The 24,477-nt window shown below is 33.3% G+C and overlaps 1 protein-coding gene across 2 annotated transcripts in view; it reads right to left on the bottom strand.

Annotated features, from left to right (window-relative positions):
• The window catches only part of FAF1 (Fas associated factor 1), a 376,824-nt gene that overhangs the window by 231,286 nt on the left and 121,061 nt on the right, over positions 1 to 24,477 (bottom strand). For both annotated transcript variants that reach the window (XM_031465103.2, XM_010984732.3), the window contains exons 5-6: positions 12,433 to 12,524; positions 11,696 to 11,787 (exon numbers count right to left, since the gene is read on the bottom strand). In XM_031465103.2, coding sequence (XP_031320963.1) covers positions 11,696 to 11,787; positions 12,433 to 12,524 — 184 coding nt within the window. The remainder of the gene's footprint in view (positions 1 to 11,695; positions 11,788 to 12,432; positions 12,525 to 24,477) is intronic.

The raw sequence follows: 24,477 nt of genomic DNA, 5'->3' as shown, positions 1-24,477 counted from the left end.
TAGATTAGATGACTGCTTTAACTCCTTCTAAAGATGATAGCCTAGCGTTTTCTTCTCGTTCTAAGTCAGAGCTCTCATGGATGTGACTCTTCTTGCATTAAGGGAGAATACCAAAAACAGAAATAGCAGGATATAGACAAAAATAAAAAACATTTTAAGGATTAACATTTGTGCAGAGATTGTGACGTGTTGGGAAAACAGAAGTAGGATGAGAGCTATCTGAAAGCATCTTTAGAATGTCCTTGTAATAAGTGAATCCCACAATAGTTCCATAATACTTCTCAGTTATCTTTCTTAGTTGGGGTAATGGAGGTGGACAGGTACCTAGAATGGTCTCAGTACAGGGTGGGAGAGATGGGTAAAAGAAAACAAACAAACAAAGTAAACTCTGTAAGAGTATCAGTACACATACCACCCAGAAGGTGTCACCTCTTAGCGGGGACCAAGGCTAGGAGCACAGATGGACACCTATTACCACAGCTGCTGGACAATTTATAAGAAGCAGAGATAGAAGAGAAATATTTCAGTTTTTACCTTATTATACCATGCTTAATGGATATAATGAAGAGTATATGCAACACAGAAACTTAGAAAAGACCTCAAGGATCAGGAGAAGAATGTTTCATTTGCTTTTCTTCAAGCTTCTGCCTCTGCTCATAGGCGGATTTTCTGCCCAGGCTGCTTCTTCTCACAAAGGAAGAGTTTTAATGACAACACTTGCAGCATTTGTTCCCCATTCTAAACTTGCTTCTTCCAGAGAAGAGACTATTACAATTATTCACAAGGTCACCCTGTACTTGGTTAGGTTTCTCAGAAGACAGGGACAAGACCAGCAGCTTCCTCTTTCATCTCCTATGCCCTAATGCACTAAATTCCCCTCCACTTTTCACCCTTTGTTGTAGATATCCCTAGACAAGGCTTGCCATGAGCTCTCTAAGCTGTGTTTCCTGCTGTGACCAGGTTGGTGAGGCAGGCCTATTGCATCAGTCCTTAAGGCTCTGACAAACCAGTCTTAACTCTTTTTATAGGTCACCTCAGCATGTAGGTCTAAGATTTAGATCTGGAGTGAGAGATAAAAGACCCCACTTAGGACCCAAGTCTAATCCACATGCTCCACTGGGTGCTTGTCTGGCTACCAAAGCAGTTTTATTTTCCAATCATGGAACCTCTTTATTTTCTGGTGGCATCTGAGGCCCAGAGCAGAGAAATGGCCTGCCCAAACTCAAACAGTGATTCTGTGGGAGAGCTGGGGCTAGTACTGAGATATCTTGACTCACTACTCCTCAGTTTCCTTCCATAGTATCCATTGGAAAATATAATACCCTACTCATGCTTAATTCAAGGCTACTGTTGCCTGCTTTCCCACCAATAGTTTTCCAAGGACGTATTTTAATACCAGTGGTTTACTCAATTATCACAGGAGTCTCAGTTAGCACCCTGAATTTACTCCTGCTTGTACAAGTAGAAACTAATTCAAAGCCAGAGTTAAAAGCAGCTTCACAACTCGAGAGGCCACACAAGAAGACCATATGCTGGACTGTCATGAATAGAGCTCAACAACACTCTCTTAGAATTCACTGAAATATTAACTGGAACCATCCGCCCTGTATAAGAAGGTCAAAGTTTAACAGCAACACTCTATTACTACTTGCAAAAGGTATAACTACACACAGGCATACCTTATTTTTGGTCACACTGTTGTAAAAATGAAGACAATCTATATAACTAAAATGGAGCTGGACATTTTTATCAATTACTAGAATAAGACCAAAGCAAGTTGGAAAGACTGTCTTTTATTATGAAGATACCCATTCAGTCCTTTTCTATCAAGGTGATCATTAGTAATGCCAAATCCAAAAATACTAATCCTTCTCCAACTATATTTATGAAATTTTCATATTCATTACAACAAATGTCATTTATTAGGGCCTCTACATAGATGGCACTTTCCTGAGGGAGGTGCTTAAGAAGAATGTTTTTGTTCTTTACAGCTTAGGATCTGGTTGGGGAGAGGATACATGAATTAATACAAGGGAAACTAAGACTCATAGAAGAAAAGTGTTGCCTGAGGCCACAAATCTGGTAGTGGACAGATATAGGATGAAAAGTGTGCCTGACTATAAAGCCAGAGCTCCTTCCATTACTCTATACTTTGATGAGAAAAAGCAAAAGGGACACTGGACAAACAGGTTAAGCTCTGGCCAAGAAGCAGAAATTGCCTAGTTCATTATATTTATGGAACACCTGTAAAATCTTTGGCTCCCCAAATATCTAACCTCTATTCTGCATGGTGCTTGATATCCCACCATTAGAACTTTACACCTTAGCTTTGGTCTCTGTTAGGAGGCAAACATCCTTAGGAATGTATTACTTCACAGTATTCATTCCACAATATTTCTAATAATTTTAATTATTTTATGTAATTATTTAATCTAATTTTCTACTATGTTTCAGATACTCTTTTAGCTCCTAAGGATACAACAGTGAACAAATAAAAGTCCCTGATTTCTTGTAGCTTTACAGTATGATGAAGAAGACAGATAACAAATATGAATATGAATATATTACTAATATTACTAACATAATGCATTGTAGTGATAATGCAAGATAAAGGGAGAGAGTATGGCAAAGGGTTTTTTTAGCCAGGAGTATCAAGAGAAGCCTCTCTGAGGATGTACATTTGAGTAAAGGCCTGAATAAAGGAGTGAGCCAAGTTGATAACTGGTGGAAGATTGTTCCGGGAAGGAGAATAGCAAAGTGCAAATGCCCTGAAGCGTTAGCACACTTAGAAAAAAGAAGAGCAGGGAGGCCAGTGTGGCTGGCAAGATAAGAGCCAGAAGGAGAATGATACAAGTTACAGAGAAAGTCAGGAACAAGATTATATAAGTCCTCTATACGTCATAGTAAGGTACTTGAATTTTATTCTAATGGAGGGGTTTGAGCAGGGGAGAAACATAATCAAGTTACGTTTTTTGGTTCACTTACATCTTAGGCCATCTGAATTCATGAAGAGGTGTCATTTGAAGGTGGTGAAATAAGGACAGGAGAAAGAAGAGGTCATTAAATAGTAAGGCTGAGAGAGGGCAAAGCAAAGTTTACCCACTCATTTTTATTATCATTATTTATTAATTTATTATGGTTGTAAGTGAGATTTACACACAACTTTTTCTTATATTACCTTTTTCTAGTTTTGGTATCAAGATTACATGAACATTATAAAATAAGATAGTCCTTCTGGAAGAGTCTATGTATGACTGGAATAATCTATTCCATGGAGATTTGATAAGATTCCTTTAGGGAAATTCTCTGGAGTGGGGGAGGGGGAAGGAGTGGCATATGAAAATTTTGACAACAAATTCAATTTCTTTAATGGTTATTACTTTTTTCAGGTTATCTATTTCTTGTATTCATTTTAGTACTTGGTATTTCATACAAAATTCTCTATTTCAACTAAGTTTCAGATTTTATTGCCATAAAGATATGTTTATTACTATTCATGTATATTTATTTTTGTTTTAAAATAATTTATTAATTTGTTTAGTATTAATTTACTTAATAATTTTTATTAATTAAAAAATCTCTTCTGAATCTGTAGTTGTCCCCTTTTTCATACCTAATAATTTGTGCTTACTCTCATTTTCTCTTGGTTTGATTTTTCAAGCAGTTATTACTTGTTAATTACATCTATCATTAATTACTTTCTTTCCTTCTATTTTCTTCAAACTTACTCTATTGTTATTTCTCTATTTTTTCTTTTTAAAAAATTTTTAACTTAATTTTTTAAAACATTTTTTATTGAGTTATAGTCATTTTACAATGTTGTGTCAAATTCCAGTGTAGAGCACAATTTTTCAGTTATACATGAACATACATATATTCATTGTCACATTTTTTTTGCTGTGAGCTACCACAAGATCTTGTATATATTTCCAATTTCTCTATTTTCTTAAGTTAAATATACAATGTAATTGTTTTCTCCCCATCTTTCTTGTCTTCTAGTTAATGTTTTAAATATTATAAATTTCCCTCTAAGTAGCACTTTTGCTATATTCAAAATTTTAGTATCTAGCACTCTTTCTTATGTTCACTTCTAAATAGCTAGTGGTTGCTATTATGATTTCATTTTTACCCATAAATTATTTTGAAGTAAATTATTTATAGTATCCAAATATATGGAGTATCTCAGAGATATCTTTTTATATTACTTCACTTCTAATTTTATTGCATAATGGTCAGAAAAATGTGGTTAGTATGACAGTGATTCTTTGATACTGGCTTTGTGTTCTAGTACATGATAAATTTTCGTATGTATTCTATTTGGCTTAATTTGGTTATTCAAATCTTATATAGCCTATAAAGATGAATCACTCAATTCATTAGTTTTTTTTAACTGTTTTATTGATTTATAATCATTTTATAATGCTGTGTCAAATTCCAGTGTTCAGCACAATTTTTCAGTTATACATGAACATATATATATTCATTGTCACACTTTTTTCTCTGTGAGCTACCATACGATCTTGTGTATATTTGCCTGTGCTATACAGTATAATCTTGTTTATCTATTCTACAATTTTGAAATCCTGTCTATCCCTTCCCACCCTCTGCCCCCTTGGCAACCACAAGTTTGAATTCTATGTCTATGAGTCTGTTTCTGTTTTGTATTTATTTTATTTTTTTTTAGATTCCACATATGAGCAATCTCATATGGTATTTTTCTTTCTCTTTCTGGCTTACTTCACTTAGAATGACATTCTCCAGGAGCATCCATGTTGCTGCAAATGGCGTTGTGTTATCGGTTTTTATGGCTGAGTAGTATTCCATTGTATAAATATACCACAAAACTTCTTTATCTAGTCATCCGTTGATGGACATTTAGGCTATCTCCATGTCTTGGCTATTGTAAATAGTGCTGCTATGAACATTGGGGTGCAGGTGTCATCCTGAAGTAGGGTTCCTTCTGGATATAAGCCCAGAAGCAGGATTCCTGGGTCATATGGTAAGTCTATTCCTAGTCTTTTGAGGAATCTCCATACTATTTTCCACAGTGGCTGCACCAAACTGCATTCCCACCAGCAGTGTAGGAGGGTTCCCCTTTCTCCACAGCCTCTCCAGCATTTGTCATTTGTGGTAATTCATTAGTTTCTGAAAAATGTTTGTATATGATTGTAGTTGAACTATTTCTCCCTGTAATTCGATTGGTTTTTGCTGATTTGTGCCCACAAGTTCACAATTGTTATTATCTTCTTGATAAGCTGTTCCTCAATATTATTTGCCTTAAATTCAATTTTACGTAATATTAGTATTGCTAGACCACATTTTAAAAATTAATATTTGGCTGGAGTATCTCAAATACCACTTTCTGTACCCTTTATTTTCTCTATTTTGTGTAATTTCTTTAAGGGATAGTTCTCTGGTAAACAACATATAATTGACTATTCTTATTTCTTCTGGAAGTATGCAGGTTATTCTTCTTTAGCATTTATCCCCTTTAATTATGACATTTATACCTAAGTTTGTGGGGTTTTTTCCTAATAGACTAATTTAATCAGTATCTCTAGCTTTTTTCAAATAAGAACCTAAACAAATTCCCAATAACTACTCTCTCTGTCATCACCTAATCCAACTCAGATTCCCTATCTGCAAAATGTAGGTAATAACACCTATTTATATTTTACTGTGAAGACTTAGTAATATTTTATTTATATATATATATATAAAGCCTGTCTTCATAAATGATCACTTTGTGTCATTGTCATTTACCAAATACTTTAATTTCATACTTAACATCCTTATTCTTGTAACTATTACCTACCTTCTACCTCAGTATTACCTATAATTTGCACTTTGTCATCAACTATTACTAAAACACCTCTGAAACTCAAAACCCAGAAATGTTCTCCATTTGCTCCAATCTTCAATTCTTCTATCTTTTCTACTATTTCTAAACCTACTAGTTAACTTCATTTCAAAATTCCTGGGCTCCACCTACCTCTCTGCTATGAACTGAACTGCATCCCCCATCACAGGAATTCTTATGTTGAAGCCCTAATCCCCAATATGACTGTATTTGGAGACAGTCTTCAAGAAGTTAATTAAGATTAACTGAAGTCATAAGAACGGGGCCCTAATCCAATAGGATTGGTGTCTTTATAAGAAAAGGAAGAGAGACCAGGGCATTCTAGCACTTGATTGTGCTTGCACAGCACCTTCTCTCCCTCCCTCCCTGCTTCCCCCTTTTTTTTCTCTCTCTCTCCCTAACTATCTCCCAGACCTTCTCTTTCTGACACATGAGGACACAATGAGAAGGTAGCTGTCTGCAAGCCAGGAAGAGAGCTCTCACCAGAAAGCAAACTTCACTAGAACTTTGATCTTGGACTGTCCAGCATCAAGAACTATGAGAAATAAATGTCTGTTTTTCAAGCCACCCAGTGTATGACATTTTGTTGTTGCCACTCAATCTAAGATAATGCCACATCCTTTTTGGCAACCAGCTCTTTTTGGTTCCACTTTTTCAAATTTGTCCTATTTGCTGTCTTTTTCTCCTCATACTTCTAATAATTCTCCAGTCTCTTGACCTTACTCCCCACTAAACTCCTCCTTCCCTTCACACTTGAATTTTCTGAATATAAGAGTAACTCCAAGTCCTCATTTTTCACTTATCCTTTAAAATCTACTACAACCTGCTTTTCTCATTTTTCTACCAAAAATGATCTCAATAAATTCATCAGTTATTTATATGTCAAACTCAATGGCCTTTTAAATAATCATCATCCTACTTGGAATACACTATAGTATTTTATACCATTGTACATTTAAGACAAAAACATAGGCAGTAGTACAGATTTCTCAGGACTGTCTCAGTTCTAGACACATCATTGAATTACATACGGGACACATACCAGTGAAAAGCTCCACTGGCAACTAGGACACATGTGTTTATAAACAGAGATCTGTCATCTATACATATTTGGAAATTGAAGGTTTGAGAGTAGATGTCTGAGAGAAGGTACAGTAAGAGGGACTGCTGAAAACAGAACTCTGGGGAACATTAGCCTATATAGAGCAGATGAAGAAAAGAGGAGCTTACTGGGTGGTAGACAGAACATCAAAGAAGAGTGCTGGAAATTTTCTACAAAGAGATGAATTAAGAAAAAGCCCAATACCTTACCTTTAATGAGTCAATTATAAGCTATTAGAGGACAGAGCTTATTTTTATCTAGTAGGTAATCAATAAATCTTCTGTGGATTGAATCTTTCCTATAGTAGTATGAAACAGGAATAATTAACAGTCCTTCCTCCCTTCTAATTTTACTGTGGTTTACAGTATAATCTGAAGTTGTGCTGTATCACCTTTCAATTAATTAGTGAAATTGATTTATTTATAAAGGTTTTTAAATTCTTTCCAACTCTTATAAAGATTATTCTTAAAGAGTTTGCTCTTAAATTTTCAAAAGGCCTGATACTTTGTTTTCTGAAAAACACAATTTATTTTAAAATAATTTTAAATATAATTCTGTTATGGACACTTCTATTGTAATTTTGCTGCTCTTAGGCTTTAAAAAGAATTGTAAATACAAAATAAGACTCAATTGCCAGGCACCCCCTAGTGGCAGTAAAATTAAGTTAAGAAAAAAAAATTTTATAGGACTTGGTATAAGATATAGCTCTCACTAAACCCTGAGAATGAAATGGTTTATCAATAAACAACTTAAGAGAATATTATTGCATATCTACGTTTTACTAAAAGATTAATAGTATACTATAACTAAAAGTTCATTCACACACTGAAATTTCATTAATATTCTTGAGAAGAATTATAGTAAATAAAATAACGTATATAAAAGCTCTTCAAAAAGTATACAGAGACAAACTACAAGATTTTTCTTTTTAAAATCTCTTTCCAGGGAACAGCTTCCAAAAAAGAAGGCATCTTTGGAATAAAACTGTATATTTCTGTCAAGAATGTGAAAGCTGTAGTAGATAGTCAGACGGAGACTTCAGTATCAGAAGTATTTACTCATGACCTTGAACAGTTCACAAAACTCTTCTAAACGCCTCAATTTCCTCATTTACAAAACAGACGTATCAAAGTCAACCTGTATTCTTGCAGAATTGTTAGAAGAATCAAGTGAGAGTTGAATGAAAAAGATTATTACTGGTATTTATTAGCACAAATAAATGATTTTAATTACTATGTTTGGTAATTTGTGCTTTCAAATATAATGTACCACTCCTGCTTACTGAATTTTTACAAATACTGTGGCAACTAAAAACAATCCTTCCTATTTTATAAATGAAAAATTTAAGGCTCTAGCCGAGCTGAGACTGAGATCCAGGATTTTTCTTATTTGACCTTGATATCTTTTTATGGAGAAATAGACTATAATCATATTATTTTCCTGATTTGGTTACAATAAATTTTGTTTAGGAGTGACACTATAACACCAGTGCTGTCCAGTCCACTGAGAGAAGACTGATACTCTGTAAAGAAAGAACCTAATATTTGCCAAAGCATTGGAATTGGAATGGTGGAATCCAGCAGCAGGACCATGTCATAGTGCTGCACTGCAATTAACTACCAGGTAGTTTATTTTCCACCTCCCCTCCATCTTCCAACATCCACTAACTCATGTCAGAGAAATAAAACAATAAAGCCAATTAAATATCAAGCTAACCACCTAAATAAAATATACCTTTAAAAAACCCTAAGTCTGAGATGACGAAACGGATGCGGGTAGGGTAATATGTACACAAACTTTCCTATTTTCCTCTACCAATTTCAGAGCTCTTGTATTCATTTGCCAATTCTCAAATATAACACTAAGAATAAAAATAACCTTTTATTTTCTCCTTTTTAGATTATAAATTAGGTTACAAATTACAAGTAAGATTTCTATGCATCCACCAATTATAACAAAACTTGGCAAAAAAAATCAATTTGATTCATTATGGAGTTCTGTGAAGAGCAATTTTATTGGCCTACCATATTTGACAACATGATGTGTGATAAAACTCAACAGGAAATTACTTTTGGATTCCACTATATAGTTATGATGTCAAAAAATTATTTGTATTTGATAAAACACAAAACGAATACCACAAGTTAAAATAATTATTACCATTAGCTTTTAAGGTTCTGTATGGATTTTGTTTTTACAAATTGTTCCCAATGCAATCAGCATTTAAGATACACATCACACCAAAAAAAAGATATCTTAGATTAATACACATAAATATACCTTGGCTTTTGAGTTAGATTTTAATAAAATGTATATTAATTTAACTTTTTCATTAGCAGGAGCCTCAAATTGCCCCTCCTTCCACCACCCAGATATGCTGTGCTTTATGTCTCTTATTTGGCTTTGAATTTTTCTTTCTTATTGTTACAACACAGGAAAAAGCATCATTATAAGTTGGTAAAAATCCATAAAGCCAACTAGGGAAGACTACTTTAGTGCTACATAAAGTACTTACTCTCCAATAAACACTGCATTTCAGAAGCACTGTAGGTCCCTGCCTGCCTAGGGACTGAGCAATTGGCAATCAAACTAAGGTCAGCCACAAGGCAATGAAGAACACTTCTATTAGCCCAGGGAGATATTTTGATAAATCCATTTAATCATGCTACTGGAAAGTCATAGATTATAACCAATGATATCTCTCATCTACTTATAATTATGTGGATTATATACTGAATGACAGTGATTACACTCTGTTAACCAATCTACAAAATAATGTTCTGCCTGACTAGCCACAGGACCCGTATCTATAATGTCATCTGATATTTTTATCAACATTACTAGAAACATGAAGACTACAAGTACTACTTGGCTGTTTGTAATAGTACACTCATTCAACTTCCCATTAATATATGATCTGAACATAGAAGATAAAGAGCAACTCAAGAAATCTTTAAATTCTTAACCTAAAACAAACCACTAACAGACTATCAGATACATTTATATTAGATTTAACTTTTCTCAGTTCAGTGATTTCTACTTTGGTAAAGCCGAATTTCTTTTTCTTTTTGCTACTATCCACCTATGGTGGTATGACTGCTAAGAAATATACCTTTGGTCTTATTCCTCACATAGAGCTTCTAAAATTCTTGAAATTTTCTAAATGATAAGATTGATAAAGGTAAAAGAAGGGAGGAGTCCCTTTCAAACACAATAGGGTTTGTTAAAGAGATGATATTTAGAAAACTCCTCTGATTAGGGGCTGGCTACCAGGGGATTACAGAGCTGGAATTTTCAGTCTCCCAACCCCCACCACCTCTGGGGAGGAGACAGGAACTGGAGGTTGAGCTAATTACTAACCGCTGATGATTTAATCAATCATGCCTTTGTGGTGGGCCTCTATAAAAAATCCTAGCTGAAGAGCTCTGGACAGCTTCCAGGTTGGTAAACAAGAATGCATCTATGTGCTGGGAGGGTTGCACAGCCCAAACATCACAGGCACTCCTGTGCTCAGGACCCTTTCAGATCTCATCCTATATATCTCTTCATCTGAGGCTGTTCATTCATATCCTTTAAAAGGTACTTTATAATAAATAGGTAATAGTAAGTGGAGTACTTTTCTGAGTTTTGTGAGCCATTTTCACAAATTATCAAACCAAGAAAGGGGTTGTGGGAACCTCCAATTTATAGCCAGTTAGTCAGAAGCACAAGTAACAACGCAGACTTGCAATTAGGTCTGACGTGGGTGGAGTCTTGTGGGATTGAGCCCTGAACCTGTAGAATCTAGTGCTATCTCCAGGTAGGTAGTATCAGAATACATTTAAATTGTAGAACATCCAGCTGGTGTTGAAGAATTGCCTGGTGTGTGTGTTTGGGGATGGGGGTTGGGGTGGGGGAGTGTCCTATATTTGGTGACCAGAAGCATTCTATGGGTAGTGTAGTAAAAAAAAAACAGGACTTTTTTCCTTCCACTACATAATAATAAAAAATGTATTTGGTAGGTGGTGGGGGAATAGTCGGACAATATTCAAAGTTTAGGGACACCAAGTTGTATTACAAAAAAGAAGAAGAAGGGCAAAAAACTGAAAATCTAAGAATAACTTAAACACAGTTCTGGAATGATACTATCCTCATAAAAATTTTTACTCTATCCCTAGCATAATAATTCACTTTAGATCAGGTTGCTTCATCAAGCAATAATAATGTAATATATAATTAAATACTAAAATCATTTGATTGTTCTATAAATGTAATGAGTTTCACTGTGAAAACTGAGAAAAGAATAAGACCCTCTGTTCCAAATAGAGAGAAAATCTTAATAAAAGTTTTCTATCAGCATTTTTCAAGCTGTATTCTGCAGAGCCCAATGAATTTTCCTCAAAGATATGCCTTCTTTAGCCATGGGAGAACTTAGAGCTCCAGTAACTCATTCTCTTCCCTCTAACTCCAGTTCCTCCCCTTCAAACAGAGAAGTGCCATTTTTGACTATTTTTTACATAATAGAGTTTTGCTAAAGCTTTTCTCTGCAAAAGGATTCCATCGCTAAAATTAAACAAACTATCCAAACCAAGTATTTTGAAAGTTTATACAGTCAACAGCTGTTGGTAAGTTAAAGCTTCAGCAAGATTTTGATTTGATTTGATTTGATTTGATTTTGATACTTATATACAGCCTGAAGCAACTTAACAATCAAACTTTTCATTTCAGATTCCTAGGAAAAGTAAACACCTTACCCAGCATGACTAGATGATGAAGGTGGTGGCAAGTCTGGTGTAAGGACATAAAGACTGTTGTTTTTTGGCAAATGTAGTGATTTTAAGACCGTCTGGAAAAGAAAAAAATAGCAAACAAAAAATGACTATTGATTGTGATTATTAACTTTTCCCCTATAGTTCTTGGAAAACTGTCAACATTGTAGTTTGACTTTTCATCTTTTGACAATTTTCTAAATAGGGTGTAGTACCCTACTGTGCGCCTGCCCCTATCCAAATAAACAAAGAAATATTCTTTCCATTTAAATTTTCCAAGTTAAAAGATCTCCTACTATTTTCTTTATTCCATAATTAATACTTAGCATAAATGTATATACTGTGTATGACTTCTTTCAGGCCAATAAGTAATTGTTTAGTAAATTATTATTCCAAGGTACTTACTGACATTATATGGGATTTGAGAAAAAGGTAAAAGTTCTCAAAAAAGAACGCCAAATTAACTCCTATAAAATGGTTAGAAATAGGAAAAACATGTCATATAGTGTTTTCACTGATATACTTAAGTCTTTTAGAACTGTTTCTGGTTTACTATGAAAATGTTTTAGCTTGAAAAACATTGCTGATTCCTTAAATTAAGCTACTATTATCAAATCAACATTTGCCATATGTAACAACATTAATAAAAACCAATTTTACACATCATTTAGTCAGTTGCATAATGTAATTTTCTTTTATTTCTAGGTAGTTATGAAACTCACACTGTCTTCCACATCTCCGGTCTTCCAGCCTTTTAACAGCATTTTAGACACAGGTATCTGAAGTTCGTTTTCTAGAATCTGTTTAATTTCTCCTGTACAAATAAGAAGAGACCAGATATTACTAACAAAATAATGTAATCAATATTTGTTCATATCCAAAGCTAGCATTAATATTAGGCATATGGTCCAAGTCAATGACATTTGTCTGATGAATGAATATGAAAAATTTCAGTAGTCCACACTTCAAATCTTGATCATACAATACCTTGCTCCTTTGAAGAACTCAAGTTTAAACATTATTATAAAAGACTCCACAATTAAGTAAGTAGCTTTTTAAAAAGAAATAGATATCAGTGATTGGGGGTTTGAATAGAAACAGTCTATTTTAAACCAATCAGCTGGCAATATCAATATGAGCTCAGGATGTGGGAGTAGTAGTCAGTAAAGTATAAAACTTGAATTATAGTATAGGAAAACCAGATTGTGGAATGAAGATTTGGGCTGAAGTCTTACCTTGAAGAAACCAAATAACCCATCTATTCTTAGTTTTTACATCTATAAAATGGGGGATAATATTGCCTTTTTATTGACCTCTATCTAGGGTCCAAGGATGAAAGGAGATAGCAACCATGAGAGCAGTTCAAAAAAGTAACGCCAATGTATATAATCCACAAGACAATTTAAACTGTGTTAGAGAGAAAAGTAACAGAATTTCAGAAAAATAAATTATGTTGGGTCAAATAGGCAGAGATAAGCCTTTGTGAGACAGATGAGAGTTAAACCCAGCTTGAAATACAGCTGGATTTAAACCAGGCTTGAAGTTGAAGTATAGCTGAGTCGTGAAGGAGAGCCAAATCAAAGACAAGGCTATCCTATTCAATGACGACAAAAGACAAAAAGGGAAAAATAAAAATTATGCTAATGAGAAACAATGAGGAATCACAATTTTCCCAGTACTCCACAAACTGCCTTTCAAGAATCAAGTCTACTTATAGATTAATCAGCTAATTTCTGGTACTACAGTATGTTACACAGATCATTGAATTAGAATGTATAAATATCTCATATCTGTTTTCATTAGGATGGTGTTGGTCTATAATTTTAGATTAATACATAATTCAATTCCATTTATAATGAGTAAATGATTGAACATTGCAGAAAATGATTATACTATATATCAAAAGAAGAAACATAATTCCATGCTGATAAAGCAAAAGAGAGAGGATGGAGCTTACGCTACACAAGTTCTATGGAAGCACAGCTGCCTAATAGGCAATGCTACAATCAAACCTTTCATGGCCATAGTGACTTTTTTTTTTTAACTTTCCTAAAGAAAATTCCTATCTGGGAACTTTGAATAGTGACTAAACATCCTAAAGAGAATTCTGAGTCAACATTATATTTTAGAAGCACAAACAATTTATCAACTTTGGACTTCAAAAATATCACTGCAGACAAAGGACTGTTCTGTTTATGAAAATGGGAGAACAGTGGGCCACACCTCTTATACCAAATACATATAAACATTCCCTTTTCATTTGTGGCTAAGGTTGCTATTTCCTGACTGCATCTATCTGAAACTGGCCTTATGCTCTTACAAGTCTCCCCAGTGCTTTCCTCTTAGAAATCTATCTTCACCTGACACCTCCTGCTCAGACTCTTGGAGACACTCTTAGCATTCATAACATGAAAGAAGCTTCTTAGAGGAAAATCAAGAAGAGATTTTAAGTTAAAGCCATAATTTTCTTTGCAGCAAGCTTGGGCAGCATATAAAACAAAAAAAATGTTTTGTTCCACAGGTAGAAAATAATAGAAAACAAACCCAGAGCCATGGCAGCAATCTGAGTTCCTCATATGCAAAATAATATTCTCTGTTGGTCTCAATTTCTTCTTCTGTAAAGTGGGAATGGTAACTATAGTACCAACACTTCATTGAGTTGCTGTATTAAATGACATGAAATGGAAAATACTTTGTATTAGTATGTGTCCAATACATATAAGGGACTCAAAAAATACTGGTAATTTTAAGTTGTATTAATTAAGGTAACATACACATCAGTATTCAGCATAGTATCCAGCCAGTATAGGTTCTCAATAAATAGTAGTTGTTGTTTCAAGGATATCCAAAATTATTTAGGACAGTGAAGAACTAGAATGCAGCAAGTTTCAGAGCAAGTTTTCATATCTTGGTCCACCTGATTCCAAAGATCTTAACACAAGATGGCATTGTCACTACAGTACCTCCGAATGTTACTTGGAAAATTGTGAGGATATGCAGATGTCATCAAGAACAGTCCACTGACTTTGCAAACCATGTATCTGACAAGAGTTTAATATCCAAAATACATAAAGAATTCATATAACTCAAGAGCAAAAAGACTCCCCAAATAATCCAACTAAAAATCAACAAACGACTTGATTAGGCATTTTTCCAAAGAAAATACAAAAATGACCAATAGCTACATGAAAAGATGCTCAATATCACTAATCATTAGGGAAATGCAAACCAAAAATCACAGTGAGGTAGCACCTCATGCCTGTTAGGATGGTTATCATCAAAATGACAAGAGATAACAATTGCCAGCGAGGATATGGAGAAAAAGGAACCCTGGTAGGATTGTAAACTGGTACAGCCACTCAAGAAAAAGTATGGAGGTCCCTCAAAAAATTAAAAATAGAACTATCATGTGATCCAGCAAATCTACTTCTGGGAATACAACTGAAGGAAATGAAAACACTGTATCAAAGAGATATCTGTACCCCCATGTTCACAGCAGGATTATTCACAATAGCTAAAATGTGGAAACAACCTGTGTCCACAGACAAAAGAATGGATAAAACAAGGTACAGTAGATATAAATACACATGCACCTGCACACGAACACACACACAATGGAATATTATCCAGCCATTAAAAGAAGGAAATACTGCCATTTGCAACAACATGGATGGGCCCCGAGGGCATTACACTAAGTGAAAGAAGTCAGACAGAGGAGGACAAATATGGTATATCTCTTATATGTGGAAACTCAAAACAAAACAAAACAAAACAAAACAAAACAAAACAAAACAAAAAAACCTAAGAATGGAGTTGGTAGATGGTAAAATGTATGATTAACTTTATAAAAACTGCCAAACTGTTTTTCAAAGTGATTGTATCATTATGCATTCCACTGAAGTTCCAGTTGCTCCATATCACTACTAACGATTAGAATTTTTCTTTTTAATTTTAGCCATTCCAGTGAGTGTGAAGTAGTTTCTCATTGTGGTTTCAATTTGTATTCCCTGGTGATTAATAATAACTAATGACGCTGGCATCTTTTTGTGTGCATATTGGCTATTTATGTATCTACTGAAAAGTGCTGAATTGACATATTATGAATGGATCCTGCACTGCTCTCAAAATTAGGAGGGAAATACTAAATTATATTAGTTTTACGTTCTTCAGCAATGTGTTCTACCAGCTTGACATGGTTTCCTTCTATTCTTACTTTGCTGTGAGCTTAATTTTTTTTTAAATTAGATGTTAAATTTTGTCAAATGCTTTTTCCTTCATCTATTAAAATGATCAATGAATTCTTCTCATTCATTGTACTAATATAGTGAATTAAAATAATGGACTATATATAAACTGTTAAACAAGCCCTGTATTGCTGGTTAAAGCCCACTTGATCATGAGGTATATTATATAATTTATTATATTGAATGAATTCAATTTACAAATATTTTGTAAAGGATTTCTGCTTCTATGGCCGTAAGAAATACCAGTCTGTAGTAGTTTCATTTTTCTGTAATGTCTTTGGTTTAGCATCAGGGTTAAGGCTGGTTATGTAAAGTAAATTAAGAAATATCTCCTCTTTCTCTACTTCTGAATGATTGCTAATATTTCTTCCTTAAATATCAGATAGACTTTACCAGTGAAACCATACGGGCTTGGGTTTTTTTTTTTGTGAGAAAGTTTTGATTGTTAATTAAATTTATATATTAGATTCAGAGCTATTTGGTTTTTTTTTTTAATTTTTTCTTCTCTCAGCTGTGGTAACTTATACCTTTAAAATAATTTTTCTAGCTTTTTAATGTTTCACGTAGCTTTTAAATTTACTGGCATAAATTTGTTGTTAATGTCACTTTATAATCCATTTAACGTCTGTAAGTACCTTTCATTTTCAATATGATTAACTTGTGTTTTCCTTCTTTTGTTCTTATTCACTATAGCAAGAGAAGTCTCAATTTTATTGATCTCAAAAAACAACTTTAGGTTTTGTTCATTTTGTTAATTTTTCAATACTATTTATCCATTTTTTGCTTTATTGATTTGTGTGTTTGTGTGTGTGTAATGTTTTTTTCTTTCATACTTATTTAGCATTTGATTTGCTCTTTTCAAAAATAATTCCTAACAGCTTTATTATGATTGATATAAAACAAACTGCACACATTTACAATCTATAATTTGATAAATTTTAACAAGTATTCCAAACAGTGAAACCACCATCATAACCAAGATTATGAATTCATTCATCACCTCCTAAAAGTCTTCTTATGCCCTCTAGTAATTCCTCCATGCTATACCCACCACATTCCCAGGGAACCACTGATTTGATTTCTGTGACTATGAATTGGTTTCAGTTATACAGAATTTTAGACGAAAGGAATTTCAGAATGTACTTTCAAAATCTGGCTTCTTTCACTCAACAGAAATTGAGATTCTTCCACAGTGTTGTGTGTAACAATAATCCATTTTTTTAACTAAGTAGTATTTCATTATATGGATATACAGCAATTTGTTTCTCCATCCACTGGTTTATGGACAGTTGGAGTTTTCTACATTTTGAGGCTTTTACAAAAAAATTTCTATGAATAATAATGTACATGCCTTTGATAGACATATTTCATTTCTCTTGGGTAAATACCTGAAAGGAATGACCAGTGTATTTTTAACTCTGTATGAAACAGCCAAGCTCTTCCAAAGTGGTTTCTATTGTGATGTCTTCAAGCTCACTAATCTTTTCTCCTTCAATGTCTAATCTTCTGTTAATTCTATCTGGTATGTTTTTCATCTCAGATGTCAAGGACTTTACATCTAGACATTTGATTTCAGTTATTTTTACATTTTCAATTACTTATGATTCTAAATTTTTCTTCTCTCTTTTTGAATATAAGTATTACAGCTATAATAACTGTTTTAATGTCCTAATCTGCTAATTATAACACCTATGTCAATTCTGGGTTGTTCTTGATTGATTTCTCTCATTATGGGTCAGGTTTTTGTGTTTCTTTGTATGTTTGGCAATTTTTATTGGATGTCAAACATTGTGAATTTTACTTTGATTCAGTGCTGAGTATTTTTTTATTCCTGTAAGTATAACTGAGCTTTGTTCCAGGAGGCAGTTATCTAGAAATAGTTCAACACTTTTGTGCCTTGCTTTTAAGGTACTGGTACACCTTAGCAGTATTTAATCTAGAGTTAATCTTGCCATTAGTGAGGCAAGAGCTCTCTGAGTATAGCTGACCCTTGAGCTACACAGATATGAACTATGTGGGTTGACTTATACATTCCCTTCTTTTCACATGTACTAATAACAACAACAAAACACTTAAATAGTGCTTAATATTCATAAAGAGTGGCTGAGGCATAATTAAGGCTGAGTTAAGACATGTGCTAAAAAATAACATAGTTAATCTGAGTTGCAAGAGTCAAGTCCAGAAACCAAGTATATAGATTCAAGACAAAAACTGGTTTGGAATATCCCAAACAACTTTTTCAGGCTCAAAATGCACTTGCTCAATGTTTCAACTCTTTCCATACTCAATCTGATTCTTTTAAACTAAAATGGTATCCACTATAATAAAAGTAGTTTTAAGAAAGTAGATTAAAAACAGTGAAGAAAAAAAAAAAAAAGGCAAATGGTTCAACCAGCAACAGACCTATTTTTCTGCTACATTCCAGAAATGGACCTAAGGCTATGTTGAGTAGGCCTAGCAAAAAACAGCAGGTTTGCTGACAGCACAGGTTCAACAAATTTATTGAACAAATAAATACATTATTGTTAGGTTAAATCTCCCTGCTAGCCCTTACAGACATAATAATACATAGTAATTCTTAACCTCAAGATGACATTCCTTCACACCAGATAGTATTTTATAGAAAAATCAATGCTTTAAAATAATTATTTAAATTTATTCAAAATAAGAAAACTCAGAAGGACTTTGTAATAAAATGAAACTGCAGTAATAAACAGGACACTAAAAACATTAACAGACCAATACAACTACCACTAGGTGTCACTCTGATATAAAGTTCTTGGCTATCTGTAGACTTACTTTTACTGAGTCTTCCTAGTAATAACTTGGAAAGTGGCATATTTTATTTAGCATCTCTTTGCATTTTAATATTTATATGTATACAGAAAAATTAGTATTTATCCAGTCCAGTAAGATGGTCAATATATATAAACTATTTAACAATTATATTTCATGTCACATAAAATTTAATGTGTATTTTTTTTAAGTTTCCTATGGTAGATAAATTAATATATATACAAACATACACATATGCTCATTTACTGAGCCATTAATTTTCTCAACTGGTACTACTCTGTGCCAAACATGTGCCTGGAAAAAGAATTTAAAGAAGAATAAGACCTTGTCTCTGAGTTTGAGAAGTTAACATTCATGAAAGAAAACTGAAACACAAAGAAACAGTAAGATGTTTTAAAATCCATTTTGAAAGTATATACAACATTTTATGGGATCATAGCAGATGAATTAAATTAACTATGTCCATGGAGGTTAGAAAAGGCTTCATAAAACAGATGTTTATGTATGGTATGGAAAGATAGGTATGAGCTTTCTAGAAAACTAAAACAAGAAAGGGCAAATCAAATAGAATACAGCAAATAAGGAACCACTGAAGAATATGAGGAGATTTGCATTCTAGAAAGATCACTATAGGGAAATTGTGTAAAATACAGACTAGAGGAAGAATAAAACTGAAAGAATGGAAAGTGGATGGAGGAATTATTTCAATAACTCATGAAAGAAATTAATTCCTAAACTGTAACAGAGGGGATCAAAATAAAGGAGGGACTCAAGTGACACTGTGATAAAACTAACTGAACTTAATCAATCAGAAGCAGTGAAAAAACTGTGTGGGAGGGGGGAGGGGTGGAATACTTCCAACAATCCCAAATATCTCTGAGTATGCCTTCCATAGTGATGCACATCAACAAACCAACAGTGAACACAGAGAAGGTCCATGACATGATTCTGCAACTATCATACAATTCATAATAACAGAATAAGCATAATCTAGAACAAAGAAAAAACTAGAACAGTTAGGAGAAGCAAGAGAAAGGTACATATTGTACAATAATAATCTGTGGTTTACAATTCAACTTTAACCAAATTTTATTTACAATATGTTTGTTAACTATTTTAACTGTATTTGTTTTCAAACAGAATGATATGACTGCTTCCACTCTACCATACTTTGGCACAAGTCTGCATTTCCAGTAAATTATAAGTTTACAAAACGTGATCCCTAGAAATTGTATCATGTATTTCTATAAGAAAGTTTTAAAATAGTTCTGTAGTCATATTCTCCAAACTAAAACAGAATTAAAGTGCAGCATTTCTGATCACCATCCTTGAAATGAGCAAGGGACTTCACTCCAAGTCAACTAATGAAAAAATGATTCAAGTGGATCAGAATATCCATGAACTTCCACCATATTCCAAATATTCTATCAACAAAAAGAAATACATCAACTTCAAAGATATGCTGTTAACTACACAGCCACATGCTACATAATAGCAGTTAAAATTTAATATAGGGTTGCATTTTAGTTTTCTTAAAACAGATAAAAATCTGAAATAATTTTATGATTTTAAAAAGCGTGATATGGCACTAAGTTCTTTCTCTTATGATAATAAATATATTCATCACTATACCAAGAAGTAAAGGCGTATTAACACCCTACTAATACAACAAGAATGACTTAGCACTATTACTGAAAATCCATATGATCAATAAGCATGGTCAATTCTGACTAATTACTATTGTAAAAATAAATAGAACTATCTTTCCAATGTCAGTAAATAGGTTTTGATGGTTTTAAAAATATACATTCATTTTAAGTATCAACACAGAGAGTTAGAAACTATCAAAAAAAGAACCAAACATAAATTTTGGAGCTGAAGAATATAATAAATGAAAATTTCACTAAAGGGGCTCAACAACAGACTTGATCAACGAGAATAAAGAATCTGTAAACTTAAAGACATATCATTTGAAATTATCCAGAGGAGACAAAAGGATTAAAAAAAAAAAAAAGAGTGAAGAAAATATAAAGGCCTTATGGGACACCATTAAAGGACAAATATATGCATTACAGGAGTCACAAAGGAAAAGAGAAAGAAAGGGGAAGAGAAAGCATATTTGCAGAAATAATGGTTGAACACTTCCCATGTCTGGGAAAGAAAAGACATGTAGATTCACAGAACACAAATGATTCCAAAAAGGATAAATCCTAAGAAGCCCACATCAAAACACATTAAAACAAACAAACAAACAACTTGTCAATTTAAAGGACAAAGAGAAATTTGAAAACAGCAAGAGAAAAGCTTGTCACATACAGGGAGCCCCCACAAAACTGTCAGCTAATATTTCTCAACAGAAATCTTTCACACCAGAATAAAGTAGGATGATATATTCAAAGTGCTGAAAGAACAAAACTGCCAAACAAGAATACTATGTCCAGGAAAACTGTCATTCAAACATTAGAGTGGAATAAAGACTTTCCCAGATAAACAAAAGCTGAAAGAGTTCATCAACAACTGGCCTGCCTTGTAAGAAATGCTAAAGAGAGTACTTCAAGTTGCAACAAGAGGACACTAGAGAGCAACAAAATACTTTAATACTGATGCTTATTAAATCACTTAATCTGGCACAGGCGTTAAAAGACAAAAGTATAAAAAAAAGTAACCTATAAAATATGTTAATGGATACATAATATGAGAAGATGCAACCTGTGACATCAGTAACTTAAAAAGAAGAGAGAGTAGAAGAGTAGAGTTTTTGTATATGATTGAACTATACAATAAAACAGATTGTTATAACTGTAAGATGCCTTCTGTAAATCCCATGGTAACTGTAAAGAAAACACCTATAGAAGATACACAAAAGAAAGTGTGAAAAGATTCAAAGCATAACACAACAAAAATAATAAAAAAAAAACAAAGGGAGACAGCGAGAGGAAAAGAGACAAAAAACAAACAAACAAACAAACAAACTAGCAGACAGAAAGGAAATAACTGACAAATGGCAATAGTAAGCCCTTCCCTATCAGTAATTACTATAAATGTAAATGGATAAAACGTGCCAGTCAAAAGACAGAGACTTGCTAAATGTGTTTAAAAAAAAATGTCTACAAGAAACTTTAGATTCATAGGCTCAAAGTGAAAGGTGGAGAAAAAAATACTCTATGCAAACAGTAACCAAAAGAGACCAGCATGGTCATACTTATATCAGACTAAATAGATTAAGTCCAAAGATGTCACAAGACCATCAACAGATGATTGAATTAAGATGTGAGATATATATATGCTGTGTGTGTGTGTGTGTGTACACACACTGGAATATTACTCAGCCATAAAAAGGTATGAAATATTGCCATTTGCAGCAACATGGATGGACCTAGAGAATATTATGTTTAGTGAAGTCCGATGAAAACGGCAAATACTATGTGATATCACTTATATGTGGAATCTAAGAAACGAATACAAAACACGAACAGACCCACAGACATAGAAGATAAATTTATGGTTACAAAAGGGGCGAGGGAGTCGGGGAGGGACAAATTAGGCGTATGGGATTAGCAGATACAAACTACTATACAATAAAATAGACAAGCAACAAGGTTCTACTGTATAGTACAGGGAATTATACCCAAAATCTTATAATAATCAGTAGTGGAATATAATCTGCAGAAATACTGAATCACTATGCTGTACACCTGAAACTAATATAATATTGTAGATCAACTATACTTGTTTAAAAATAACTCAGAAAAAAATGTCATGAGAGAGAGAAAAATATTATATAATAATAAAAGAGTCAACTCACCAGAAGATGTACCAATTATATACATATATGTACCCAACATCAAAAAACCCAATATATAAAGCAAACGATGGAAAATCTGAGGGGAGAAATGTACAACACAGTAATAGCAGAGGATTTCAATAATGGATAAAACTTCCAGAGAGAAGATAAATAAGGACTTGAACAATACTGTAGACAAAATGGACCTAAGAGATACATATACAAAACAACACCCAACAGCACCAGAATACATGTTCTTCTCAAGCACACATGGATCATGCTCTAGCATAGGTAACACGTTAGGTCACAAACAAGTCTTAAATTTAAGAAGGAAAGTGCTATTGATTTTCATTTCAGTATATTGTGGCTGAAAACATGCTTGGTATGATTTCAATTTTCTTAAATTTGTTAAGACCTGTTTGTGACCTAACATGTCATGTATCCTGGAAAATTCACAAACGTGGAAATTAAACAACTTATGCTTGAACAACCAACGGGTCAAAGAAGAAATCAAAAGAGAAATTAGAAACTATCTTGAGACAAATGAAAACAGAAATACAACATACCAAATTTATGGAATGCAGAAAAAGCAGTACCAAGAGGAAAATTTATAGCAGTAAATGTCTATATTAAAAAAGTAGAAACGGCTGAACTTTATACCTCAAGTAACTAGAAAAAGAGAAACAAACTAAGCCCAAAGTTAGCAAAAGGGAGGGATTAAAAAGATTAAAGCAGAAATAATTTAAATACAATAAGAAAACAACAGGAAAAAAAATCAATGAAACTAAAAGCTAATGTTTGAAAAGATCAACAAAACTGATGAAACTTTAGCCTAAATCAGAGAGAGATCCAAATAAAATCAGAAATGAAAAAGCTGATATTACAACTGATGCCACAGAAATAAAAGAATCACAGAGATTACTATAAACAATTATAAGCCAAAAAACAGAATAACCTAGAAGAAATGGGTTAATTCCTAGAAACATATAATCAACCAAGGCTGAATCATAATGAAAGAGAAAATCTGAACAAACTTATAACTAAATAAGGAGACTGAATCAGTAATCAAAAACCTCCCAACAAAGAAAAGACTAGTACCAGATGCCTTCATCGGAGAATTCTACCAAATATTTAAAGAAAAAGTAACATCAATCTTTCTCAAACTCTTCCCAACTCTGAAGACAAAGGAACACTTCCAACTCATTTTATGAAGTCAACATTACCCTGATGCCAAAGCCAGACACAAAGACACTATAAGAAGAACAAAAATAATGAAAATCATCAGGCAAATAGCCTCATGAATACAGATGCAATAATCCTCAACCAAGTACTAGAAAACCAAATTTGTCAGCACATTAAAAGAATCGTACACCATAACCAACCAGAATTTATCCATGGGAGGCAAGCATGGTTCAATATATGAAAATCAATCAATGGTGACATACCATATTAACAGAAAGAAGGGAAAAGTATCACATGATCATCTCAATAGTTATACAAAAAACATTTGACAAGGTAGCATTTCATAATAAAAACACTCAGCAAACTAGGAACAGAGGGAAATTACTGCAACATAATAAAGGCCATATATGAAAAGTCTACAACTAACATCATACTTAACACATTGATTGCCCACTGTGGATCAAGTGTGTTTCCTGCAGGGCCCAAATTCACACTTCACTGAAGTGTGACTCACTAACACTATATGTGCTTATAATTAATCTGTTTTTCCAATATAATTGAATTTTTTTTTAATTTTCTTATTTTCAATTATCAACCTCTTTACAGTTTTATTTCTTCTTGGAATGTCATTATTCTGCATTCAGGGAATGAAACAGTCTGGGATGAAGTTGCATTACTTTGATATTCGTTAGCTCGAGAGTGATATATGATCCAATTAGTAGACTCAATAGACAAAGCAGTTTTTTAGAGTGGTACTCTTC

Source organism: Camelus dromedarius, chromosome 14 (genome assembly GCF_036321535.1).
Source record: "Camelus dromedarius isolate mCamDro1 chromosome 14, mCamDro1.pat, whole genome shotgun sequence".
Classification (NCBI taxonomy): domain Eukaryota; kingdom Metazoa; phylum Chordata; class Mammalia; order Artiodactyla; family Camelidae; genus Camelus; species Camelus dromedarius.
This window is presented reverse-complemented; position numbering and strand designations above follow the sequence as displayed.